Source organism: Lates calcarifer, linkage group LG3 (genome assembly GCF_001640805.2).
Source record: "Lates calcarifer isolate ASB-BC8 linkage group LG3, TLL_Latcal_v3, whole genome shotgun sequence".
In the NCBI taxonomy this organism is placed as follows: domain Eukaryota; kingdom Metazoa; phylum Chordata; class Actinopteri; family Centropomidae; genus Lates; species Lates calcarifer.
In genome coordinates, this window is record NC_066835.1 from 16,849,561 (window position 1) to 16,862,513 (window position 12,953).

At 43.8% G+C, this 12,953-nt stretch overlaps 1 protein-coding gene across 1 annotated transcript in view; it reads right to left on the minus strand.

Moving 5' to 3' along the window:
- The window catches only part of LOC108903134 (ephrin type-A receptor 7-like), a 138,440-nt gene that overhangs the window by 5,316 nt on the left and 120,171 nt on the right, over positions 1–12,953 (minus strand). Inside the window, 7 exon segments of the mRNA XM_051068015.1 lie at positions 534–686; positions 1,104–1,190; positions 1,630–1,746; positions 2,337–2,398; positions 5,701–5,886; positions 6,720–6,845; positions 10,703–10,758. Coding sequence (XP_050923972.1) covers positions 534–686; positions 1,104–1,190; positions 1,630–1,746; positions 2,337–2,398; positions 5,701–5,886; positions 6,720–6,845; positions 10,703–10,758 — 787 coding nt within the window.

Genomic DNA, 12,953 nt, shown 5'->3' on the forward strand with positions numbered 1-12,953 from the left:
GGGCGACAACAGCAAAACAAAGAACCTACCCACACTGACTTGGAAATAACAGGTTGCAAGTGACAAGCGGCAGGGTCTAATCGACTGAACAATCTCTTCACCCCTCAAATAGCAAGAGCTTTACATTTCCTGAAAGAGGCAGAATTTTTTCCAGAGGGATTTTCAACACTTTTAAGAGCAGGATGGCAGTCGGGGACAGGCGGAGGCCACTAGAAGGGGGTCAACACGTCCTTACGAGAAAACAGGATTGGTCATGGAGCTGATACAGACTTAAAGTGGGGGACTTAGGCCCTGCAAAAAGCTTTCAGAGGTACTGTGGCTTCTTGGCTTTCTTTTAATAAGATCCGAGCTGGGCATGGATACAGAGTTCATTGATAAAGAGAATCAGAGGGAGGTGAAAGAGAGAGGGAGGCTGGTAAAGTGCAGATATTAAAATAAAAAAATGGAGGGAGGAATACAGAGAATAAAGGCAATGACTGGGGAGATTAGTGGAAAGCACCCTCCTATCTCTCTCTCGCTCTCTCTCCACTTACATCCTGGTTGCCCATATCCCAGTAGGGTCTCTCTCCATAGGACATGACCTCCCACATGACGATGCCAAAGCTCCAGACATCTGAGGCAGAGGAGAAGCGATGGTACTGGATGGCCTCCGGAGCGGTCCACAGCACCACGCTCTTCCCTCCATGCTGGGGGACAGAATAGGATAGGTGAAACAGGGAGTAAAAGGATATGGAGAGTTCACGAAACGTAAAGCTTTAATATTCTCTTTGAAAAGCCCTGGACATATTTGCAGTAGATCAAAGGAATCTTTAGAGGAGTGGGTTCACCTTGAGTGGAACCCAAAAATATCCAGGGAAATAAGGCACTGAAATTTTTTTAAGCGTAATTATATGACTTCAACAGAACCTGACATGACATGTGTTAGCTCTGATTTAGTCCAAGGCTTATTAAAAATATCACCCCTACATGGGTGAACTTCGTGCTAAAAGGCTTTGTACCACTTTGAGGTTCATTAATTAGAAAAGTAAAATGTAAAATATCCAGTAAAATTGACATCCTGGCTGCAGTACACACATAGGGTTTTCATTATGATTCTCTCTTACCAGTGTGGTGTAGATAGCCTCTATCTTGTCCTCCTGAAGAGGTCTGAAACCGGACACCTTGCAGCCCAGGTTGGAGTTAACCAGCACCTGATATTAAGAAAAGAAACTGTTTAGCCCTGGTTACATCTGGAGGGGGAACAATCTCAGTATGAGGGCTCACCACCCTGGTGGCCAAAGCTCTTATTACACTAAATTGATTGTTTACAACAACAAATGGTCCTTGTTCATTTTCCGCAACGTGACTACTGCACTTGCAGTTTGACAAATGGGTTCTTTTAGGAAAAAACAAAAAACCCACCCAGTGAAACCTGGAGGTGACAAAACCATTCTGACAGTACCATCTCATCATTTTCAGCTTCACGTGTTCCTCAAATAAAAACCTACAGGTGAGTGATTGTCAGAGATGTTTTGCAGACAAAGACAAACCGTATTCTGTAAGCCACCTGCGAAAAATCTTGCAACAGCCCGAGACATGCATCACCCTATGCCCTCACCTCTATCATCTCCTCCCACCTGCTTCCTTTACCTTGTGTGCAGCCAGCCGTTTGTGGACGAAGCCCATTTCCGTGAGGTACTTCATCCCCGATGCCACTCCGGTCAGTATATCCATCAGCTGCATTACGCTCAGCTGGCCTTCGTGTTTCTGGGATTATCAGAGACATGAGGAAAGGAAGAAAAGGAGGTGAAAAATCACAGGAAGGGGAAAAAAAGAACAAGTAGGAGGTGAGGAAAGGAAAAAAGGAGGAGAATGCAAAGGAGGGGATACGGGAAAGGAGGAGAGAGTAAGGTGGGTGTATAGATAGTGATGCCAAAAAAAAAAAAAAACACACACACATCTGTTACTACAGTACAATGTTGTGCTCACTGAGCTGAATCCCTTTATTTGGATAATAAAAACAAACAGGCCATTAATTCATATCATTATAAACCATGCCGCAGTGGTTCACAGAGCAGAGGGGCACAATAACAGTTTACAGAAGCTTACAGCATCTTTGAGCTGAAACACTCCATTTGTGTTGTTAATTATGTTACGTTTTCCTTATTACTGTAATAAGCACAAGTATTGCTGCCCTAGGACTGTACCCAAATAGGAGTGAATTTAGGATGATTAGAACAAAATGCCTTGTTTGTGTGAAAAGATAACAATAATGAGGTTTTACTTTGCCAATGAGCAAACATGTCTGCATATAAATGTATGATAAATGCACGACACACAAACAAAAAAACACTTACCCTAAGGAAGGAATCTAAGGCCCCATTAGACATGCTCTCCACTATGATCATCATGGTGTTACCTGGAAAAAGACAGCACAGCTTATTAACAAGTGAAAGTGGGGTAAAAATTGTGGTAATCAAGGGGGAAAAAGAAAGTGCGAGAGGTAATAGAGACAGAGACACCGAGGGAGGGGGAGGGAGGCAGAGAATAAAGTGAGTCTAGTCCACTTGGCAGCACGGCAGACATTGTGCAAAGCCATTCTTCACCCAGTGAACTGTGGTGAAGCCAGGAGAACCTGTGTGCTACCCTGGCTGTCTCAGCAAGTTTAACGACCCTCAAACACTCACACACACACACACACACACACCCAAACTGTGTGCACAACAATACACATACACTAGCAGAGCCCAGGGCATACACGGTCATACACACTACACATGTGCACAACAGATGCATGCATGCATCGCACACACAAACACCCTGTGTGCCCAGACACAGATGGCAGGGATCCAGCAGTGCTATGAAGTGCACAGAGGTGGATAATAAGACTGCAGCAGTCGGAGGAAAGAGGAAACAAAGAGAAAGGAGGAAAGGAATATGGGAGGTTGATACAGTCTGGTAAAAGCTTGATAGATATATAAACATCTCAGTGTCTAAAAACACATATCCTGAGATAAGATGATAGGCTATCAATCCTGGTTTGTACAGGCATATGACAAAAATGATAACTTTGTATTGTAATCTTCACAATTCGATGGTTTGCCAGTATTACTGGGCTTTCAGGAAGCTGTTTGGTCTGTCTGTTACCAGCAGCACTCAAGAACTGTGAGTCAGCACAGACACAATGCCATAATGCACCAACCATCATGTAATTAATGTTTGTGTTGGAGAGTGAATCATCAGGTTAACTCTTTCCAGGTAAACTGCACAGGGCTGGCACAACAGATACATTTAGCTACAAACAAGGATCATTTGTGCCACTTGGTTACCTGCTAAGAATTTTTTTTAGAGGATGTCAAATAAATTTGCAAATCCTGACAGAAATGTAGGGAGAGGGAGGGAAAACAGAGTGTGTGATCTGACGTGGTAATGCAGCCAAGGGCCCAGGGACAGGTGAGTTTTCATGACAAAAGGTGTCAGTAAAGCAAGGTAGTTTCAATGGTTGTAAATTCACAAAAAAGTGAGGTAATCACCTTAGTCTAACTTTGTGCTGTAATCTTCCAACTGTACCTCACCCCTTCCCTGTCTCAATGGAAAAATATGGGCACTTTGCTTCTGACATGAAATTCACTGGTGCCAACATAAGGTATAAAGACTGTACAATACTTCAATGAGAAACTGATACAAAAGCAGAACTGCCACTTCTTGTCATATGAATGACAATTTTTTTCTGTTACCCGACATTGCCTTTTTTTTCTTTTTCTTTTTTTGAGAAGGGTTACACAGACTAATGCCAATATTCATGTCAGTTATATATGCTAAAAGATACCATGTAGTCGCTCCATTAAACATACTGTTAATGGAGTTTATCTTTGTTAGATGTTTCCAAGTTATGTCCAACAAAATAATCCCATATTTATATTCATAACATAGAATCCTATCATTGCTAACATTTCTTTTTGGTGGTAATGTCAAAAAATAAAACGACTCTGAGGATAAAAACACACAGGGAGTGACAAGCTGGTTGGAGCTGCAGTTTTCTGTGAGTGTAAAGTTGAAATAAATGAACTGTGAGTGGTCACCAATCACACCTGAGATCAGACAAATATGCTGTACATTGTAAGTAAATGCAATTTAGAGCTTTGTTGTTTCCTGATTTGATCAAATGTAGCTCCTGCACTGAAAGAGCAACCACAGCAGAAAGCTGCATTTAGCAGCCTCGCCACTTTCTGTGTGTTTCTACCCTGAGGTGAGACATGAGAAAATACTTCCTTAAATGATATTCCTGGCAAGTAAGAAATCACCTTAATGCATTTCCTATAATCCTATTTCCTGTAATCCTGGTATTGCCCATAAATGATTAGTAGACAAGAATGGAGGAAGCTTTCCTTGTTAATGGGACACAGCCTTGACTTATAGTTAAAGGCTGGGGAGATCAGGAGAAGACGGTGGATGCAGGTGAGCTGGGAGTGGTGGAGGGACAGAAGGGGGCTGAGTGAGGCTCTGGTGGGGGGGTAAGTGATGTAAAGCAGGTGATTTGTAGTCTAACAGTATGTGGGTGTGTGTACTGTTTGTGTGCACGGAGGTGTGATTTCATGCCAAGTAAGGAGGCAAGTGAGCAGGTGTGTGTGTCAATGATAGTGAAAGAGAAGTGAGCATATGGGACCGCCTTCTTGTGTGTGTGTGTGTGTGTGTGTGTGTGTGTGTGTGTGAGGGCGCATCCACGTGAGTTGTGTGTAAATTTGTGTGTGCGTATGTGCACATGATGGTGGGAGAGATTGGAGTAGGCCCCGCTGGGTCTCTAGCACCAATTACTGTACCCTGCACATCTGCTGCCATCCTACTGAGCACAGAGTGTGTTCGGGCACTGTGCCCTCACACACACACACACACACACACACACACACACACACACACACACAACACACACACACACAAACACTGCACAGAGCATCACTGCGGCAGTAACAAAAACTTCACAAACTCTTTAAGGCTTCTCCCTTCACCTGCCATTCCCATTAACCTCTACCTCATCTTCTCTGTCTCTCATGTCTCTTTTCTCCGTCTCCTCCCTTCACGTCCCCCCCCCCCCCCCCCTCCCTCCTTCCTATCCTGTTTTCACTCTAGGACCTCAATTGCTATCTGTCAGCGGAAAATGGGCCTTGATGTAGCTTGGCTGCTGCTAGTGTGTGAGCATCCATCCCGCCACCCCCGCTCTCTACTCTTCAACCTTTTCTTCTTTCTCCCTTCCTCCCATTCCTCCCATCCTGCCCTCTTCACTGTGAGCAATGACCCCCTCCACGTGTGTGATATTAAACTGGTCGGAGCGTCCAAGTGCTCTTTCCATTCCTCCCTTCTCCTGTCCATTGCCTTCGCTCCAACTCTCCATACTTTTACCACAAGTGATGACCCCCTCTGCAGGTGTGATATTGGAATAGTCAAATTCCAATCCCCCCCACACTTTTTTTTTTAATGAATTCTCCCTTTCCTACAGCCTCACTTCCTTTGGTAATGGAGGTGATGAGCCCCCATTTATGATACTGGAGATGGTCAAACTGTCCAATTCCTCCTTTGAACTTTTGATGCCCAGGATTTTTCCCCTTCTATGCTCCCTTTCATCTTCAACTGCTGTCCTTTGTTTTCCCATTCTTTTCCCAGTGGTATTGCTTTCCTCCCAAACTGCACATCACCCCTGGCTTTCTGCTTGGTCTCCCTTCTTACCAGTGGTGATGACGCCTTCCAGTCTGATGATGTTGGAGTGGTCAAACTGCCCCAGGATGCCGGCCTCACTGAGGAAGGAGCGCCGCTGTTTCTCAGAGCAGCCGGCCCTTAATGTCTTTATGGCCACTGGCAGCTCTCTCTTACTGGGCAGCTTCAGGCAGCCGCGGCACACCTCCCCAAAGTCGCCTGTAGGGGGAGATGAAGAAGCAGAGGTCATGATCCCTATTGATTGAGGAACAACCGTGAGGAGCGGAGGGAAAAAATAGGTCAGGCTGATGATAGGGAGTATTATCTGCACAAAGATCAAAAGAAAGAGAGAAGAAATGAACAGAGGGTTCGACAGAGGAGAGGAATCGTGAGAGAGAGGGTGAAAGGTTGGAGCAGAATCAGATGGAGAAGTACAAACATATTGGATAAGAAAAGAGATGACGCAAATGAACAGACACTATTGAGAGAGACATGAAATACAAAGGCATCAAAGGGAGATCAAAGATGGGATAGGGTGCAGGTGAAACAGCAGAACATGAAGTAGATACAAGGCAAATATAACAACCAGCTCGATTTTGGCAAAGATATGTAAGTTACCAGACTGAATGGGCTACTCCAGTTTGTCTCAGTTTGAGGGAAAGTGGGAAAAAAACCCAAGGTTACTACAGCAGTGGATACTCCCTGCTCGGTTTGCTGCCTTTGCTCATACTGTGGATTTCATATTTTATAATATAAGTAGTAGCAAGGTTAAGAACTCTTTTGCTTTTACTGCAATTTTGGAAAAAAAGAATTTCCTAATTTCTACTGTGCTCTAAACTCCTTACCAGTTATGTCTTTTACATCCAGGCCTGAAAGGTACGCAACACTAAACAGTGGAAAACTTGAAATATCGAGATAAATTTAGAGGTCTGTACCCCGTATATACTGAAAGGAAAAAGTTACTTGTACATCCTAGCACTATTACTGAAGTACTTTTAAAAACTTTAAAGAGTTGCAAAGTGCAGGCAGTCTTGCTCTATATAATCCTGTACCTGTGTGCACAATTCTCTCTATCTTGATGCTTGAGTTGTCCAGTTCCTTGGCGAAGGCGTGCACGGCCTGCAGCAGGTCCTCACAGGTCTCTGGGTCAATGTAGGTCCTCCTTGTTGGGATCTTAACTAGAATGGAAACACACAGTGTAGGTCAACCTTTCACAAAAAATACATAGTTAAGAATGAGACAAGACTTGCCCTCATGCTTGTCTGTACAGAAGCACATGATGAAAGTCTGGAGTCCCAGCAGCAAAATGTCCAGATGATACCAAAAATAGATAAAAGGAACTGCTCTCAGATTCAGCTATCATTATCATGGGTAAATAAATACAACTAGCCAGCCAACTGTATTGTTAGAAGAAGTCTTTGGCCCCAGTGGTACCCTCTCTCAGCACAAAGCAAAAAATTCTTTGTCTGCATCGCTTTTTGCTCTATTGAGGCTGCAGTCAGTGGTGAAATTGGTAACTCTGCCTCCTTCAACAAAGAATTTCTGTCTCTGTGTGATTGTTGAACATTAGACCAAAATGTTGTGTCTAGGAAGAAGCTCTTGCTCTTTGATCCAGACACTGAAATCAATACCTGAGTTTTACCATTGATGTTTGAGATGGCTAAAAACATTTTTTGCCATCAGACTCCACTATAACTGTGCACCTGCTGGACATATCTGACTTAGGCTTGTTTAACCAGTTATCAGTGGTTATAATAACTGAACATAACCCCCAAATACTTTGCAAATCGATGATTTTTATTTAAACTGTTTACGACGATTTTCCCCCTTTAGACACAGAATGCTTCTGTTTATGTATGCATAACTTGTCTAATTCTCCATTTTTGTTTGTTTTGACCTTGCGAACTCCAAAGGCAGCGAGAACAACTGAGATCAAAGGCTCAGAGTTCTCAAATCCGACTTTGGGTTTCCTCCGCAAGGCTTTTAGTCAGATCACAAGGCTCTTGCACCAGGCTTTTTGTCTTTTCTGCTTGCTTCCAAATGTTATCTCACTAGCACACACATACACACATATGCAAAATAACAGACACACACAAACACAATATAATCTTCAGTCAGAAACTGGGACAGGACATAATAGACAGTAAAATGCTGAGGCAGGGGAAACCTTACAGTGCCACAGCACTTGTAGTTGGCTCTCTGCTTTGTTGCTAGTTTTAGAGTTCAGGCACTAGCTCTGAGTCCTCCCAAAAAAAATGACAGTTTTGGAACCTCAGCAAAAAAATATATCTAAAAATAATATGTTGTATGTCCTCAAATCACAATGTGACATTTGATAAATAGCCCACTAAGTATAAAAGTGTAGGCTACACAACTTGTTAACGCACAACAACTGGGTATAATATCACTTAAAACAGAGTCTTACTTCAAAATAGATGAATAGTGTCATGTTTCCCTATCTAATCAACAAATAAAAAAAAGAATACCTTGCCTAATTTATTTCACAGACCTCTACAAAAACACTACCGTGACATTAATGAGACTCAATGATTGAAAATTTCAGTTGACATTTAGAACTGCAGGTGGTATTGACCCCAACTGTTTAACTGTACACAACAAAACAAAAACATTACCTGTCTTCTCTGCAAGCCTCTTGTTTTCTTTATCAACTGCCTGTTGTATTTACCTGAACACTAACAACTAGCAAATAAACTAGCCAGCAGATAGCCAATAACTATTAACCAGTGAGGTATAGTTTTCAATTAGATGACCTTTGACCCTCGTTACAGCATGTTATGGCTAATCTTCCTGGAAAATGCCTGGTAGTTTTCCCAAAAGCCGGGCAGAGGCTCTGAAATGTGATTACAGCTCCAGATCGACCTGAGGGATCCCATACTGGCTGCCTCATAACGGCTTATTGATCCAACACGCACAGATGCATACACACGCGGACAAGTTTGCTTGTGTGAACAAACACACTCATAGATATTTTTGTGCACGTAGACACACACACATACACACGCAAACATAGAAAAATAAAGCCAAAAGTCCAATTATGAAGCAAATGAAACCTTTTCTATTCAAGGCAAGGGCTGAGTGGAGGATCGAAGACTCTTTTCTGTCAAATAGGCTTTTCAAATTCACTGCTTTAGCTGAAAACCAGCTGTACAGTATACACATGCACACGCATGCGCACACACACGCACACACACACACACACACACATGCATACAAGAGGGGGTTGCCCACATGCCACATAAAATGAACAATATAAGATGAAAATGGCCAAAAATGTTCACACGCATATAAGACACACAGATGTGAGCTTCATTGGCTCTGTGGCTGATTAGTTTCAGGGTTAACTGTGTCACGGCCATGAGCGATTGAGGGGAAACTGAAGCATATTCACACTCGGGTGCATAATCTTCAATGGACCACAGAGTGAGCATACTCAGCCCCAAATATTTTCATTCTAGACCAGAGACTCTGCATCATGCCTTGCTGTCTTTTTCCATTCATTTCCCCAGACACTTGCTCTTTATCTCTCTCTTACATGCAATCAGACCCTGCATGCTATCTAAAACTGGTCTATTAATGGAGATTGCAGATGAGTCTTGATCCTTTCCTCCATTGCCTGTTACATGTTTCTAGGTCACATACTCCGACATAAAACTAATGTTCTGAGCACTGTCACTTATGATGAGTCTCTCTGTCTCTGCCAACTCACCTCTTCACACTCCATCCCTCTCCCCTCTTACTACACCCTTCTCTCACTCATGTCCCCTCCTTCTTCCCCTACTTTATTACTCACACTCATTTATTCACTCATTCTCTCTCTTCCCTCGTCCTTTTGCATTAATATATGGCTGTGGAGTGTGTTAAGAGTTTGGCAGATGAACAGATGGTAAGAGGGAAAAAATAATGCTACAAACGCTCACACACTTCCTGTCTTTGGACAAGGCAGACCTGCAGCACAATGAGAGCACGTTGTACCGAGTCCACAGTCACGGAACAGGAAATGGACTCAAGAGAGCGTGTGTTGATGAGATGAGAACAAAAAAAATGTCTTTGTGCCTGTTTATGCGAGTGTCCATGGGTCTAGAGAGAAAGGTGTGTGTATGCTTGAAAAGCAGGCCAAAAATGTGTGTGTGTGTGTGTGTGTGTGTGTATGTGTTGCGTGCCTGTCAGCTGTTGGCATGTCTTTGTTTGGGCAGATTTAATTCCCAGCCGCATGGCTTCGGCTCATTATTCATCAGGCATAGTGCTCCAAACCTCTCCAGAGGGCTCAGCATGCTGGGAGATTAAACAACACAAATGAGCACGCACACGCGCATGCTCACACCCCCACACACATACACACTGAAATTACAAAACTGCGTGCGTGTGCACGCGCGCACACACACGCACACACACACACACAGACACACACAGACAGAAACTAAAAAACACACATGCATCCACCATATTAGCAAAGCATTGGCACGCACTTACGCACAAACAGGGAGAGATATGTCAAACTACTTCCATTCTGTCACTGTCAAACAACAAGCCTATTGAGAGCTTTCTGAGCAGAGTTTAAAAAAAGCAGCATTTACAACCTTGTACAACATGATATGCAACAACAACAACATTTAATGTCCTGTTTTGGGAGTGCAATCTCTGTCGCGGATGCTGCCTGCCTTGTGCTGGAGCTTTTATCCCTCCCCACCCCACCCACCCCATCTCCGGGTCTTTATCTTTCCCCTCCTCCTGATTTCAATCTCTCCCCATCAAACCCAGCCACACACACAACCTAATGGAGTGTGTCAGTGTGCTCAGAGTTGGCTAAGCATGCACTCAGAATTAAGAATTAATGCCATGGTGCTACTTAATGCCTCAAAAGTCATCTGCAATGCACATGCATGTGTGTGTTCACATGCATTCCGGCATATGGAATAGATTCCTCCCCCTTCTGCAGAGTTTGAACATAAAAACACACAGTTTACACACAGTCACACATCTGTGGTATAATAGAGTGATCACCGTTGTCACTTACACTGGAAGTAAAGTTCCTCGTCTCCCTCTTGAGATGCTTTGCTGTAGCCGCATTGTCTACAAAGACAAACAAAGACTGGCATCAGACAGTGTTTTTACCACAGCTGGCAGGCACAAAAACAAATACAAGCATCAGACGCTGTTTATTTTGCAACATAATAGATTATATAGAATGTGCAATATCTGCAAGATGATAGCAAGCGAAGACAAGAGTATTGATAGTGGAGATGGAAAGGATACGGAGAGGGATTCAAAAAGACCCCTGATGCGATGGCACTGATGAGCAACCGAAAGATCTGAGGCTGAATAAGTAGAAATCCGCCTGATTTGAGCGAGTCGCACACTGATCGGCCTGGAATGGATACGCTATTGTTGTCTCACCCTGATGGAGTTTTTACGAAAGAGACGAAGACACGTACACACACGGGCAACCGTACTTTCTACACGTATATGCACACACTGTTATCTCTCATCCCTCGCCACCGCAGGAGGTCCAGAGAGGAGAGAGCTCTCTATGATCTGACTGCTGATGGCTTTTCGGCTTAGAGGAAAACTTGGCTCTTTACGCTCAATACTCACAGAATCCACAAAAACACACTGGCACACACACACACACACACACACGCACTGTAAGTGACAGATTAACAACAGTGATGAACAGACACTCTGGCTGGCCAGCACCGTGCTTACTTGGATTAGAAAGTGGGATGAAAAACAAGACAGGAGGAATACAGCCAAGGAACTGAAGAAAGTATTGATGGTAAAATCTATACTACATCAGAGGTCCTTCTAACAGACAGGGTGCTGATAGAATATAACCTAGATATACAGAATATGAAAACACACACTCTCTGCAGTCCTCAACAGTACTGTGTGGTTTGTGACATTTATGATACGTGTTTGCATGTGTGTTTATATTTGCACGCATCATAGCAAGAAATTAGCATGGAACATAATGACAGTGACTGGTGGTCAGGTTTGCAGGGATTTAAAAAAAAAAAAGACACAGCCATTCTGGCAAAGAAGCTACAATTGCATCATGCCAAGTTATGATTTGAAAACTAATGACATTCAGGCATACATTCTATACATACAAAATCAATCATGCAGGTAGACCTGGATGTGAGTATACGTTTGTGTGTAAATATCATCAGGGAAATATCATATCTGCTCAGGGAGCTGTGTGTTAATGTGAATGCCAGAACACATCGGCACTTCACACAGAACCGGTGCACAGCTGAGAGGAAGTTCACAGAAGAGCCTGACAGACTTAACGTTTCATGTGTGTGTGTGTGTGTGTGTGTTGGTGCTTGTATTTGCTTCTTTACATGTGCACACGCGTGAATATGTATGTGTGGCGTTTGCCCACAAGTGCGTACGTGCAAACGCTGTGTGCGTGCCTTTACAGGACTGAATTATTTTGCATGTGCGTGTTCCCTGTGAGTGTTTTTGCGCGGGGGAGACGTGATCGAGGGTGAGGCTGACACATCCCTCAGCCTGTGTAGCAGTGGGGTCTGAGACAAGGTCAGGACCCTGTCTGTCAAAACACACCAGCAGACACATGCAGCACAGCTCCTAAGGGCATGAGATACCAGACAGGGAAGAGGAGACAAGAATTAATAGATAAGGGAGCACAGCGGAAAGGGGAGCGAGGGGGAGAGGACAGGAGGGAGATGAGGACCGAGGGCATGACGGTACCAAGAGAAACAAGATGCAACAGACAGAAGGGGAAAGGAGAGGTAAGGGAGCAAATGGGGGAACATGGCAAGGCGATGAGGGCAAAGCAGGAGATAAATCGCTGAGAATAAATGTAAGGAAGTCGGGAGATGGAAAAGCAGAGGAAGTGACAAGAAAATAAGAGGTTACGGGTAAGAGGATAATTGGGCAGAAGGGTATGCAAGGAAGGAGAAACAGTTGGAGAGGCACACAGCATAGCCCATAAAGTACACGGTTAGAGGCACAGGAAGAGGCAGGGAGAGAAAGACAGACGAGGAGCGCAGGATATGAACGGGTGCTACAGATTAGGGAAGCAAGGCTGTGATGGAAAACTGCAGCTAGGACAGCACCGCAGGACGAGTTGAGGGACCGACAAGAGGCAAATGAGCAAAACACCGAGCAGAAGTAGAGAAATAAAAGACTTAAGGGGATGAGTCAAGTGATATAAAGGAAACAAGGAGACGAGGGGGCACCAAGCCTTGGAGAAGGGAAATAAGGAAGAAATAGAATAATTGGCAGGGCTGCATGAAGGCAAA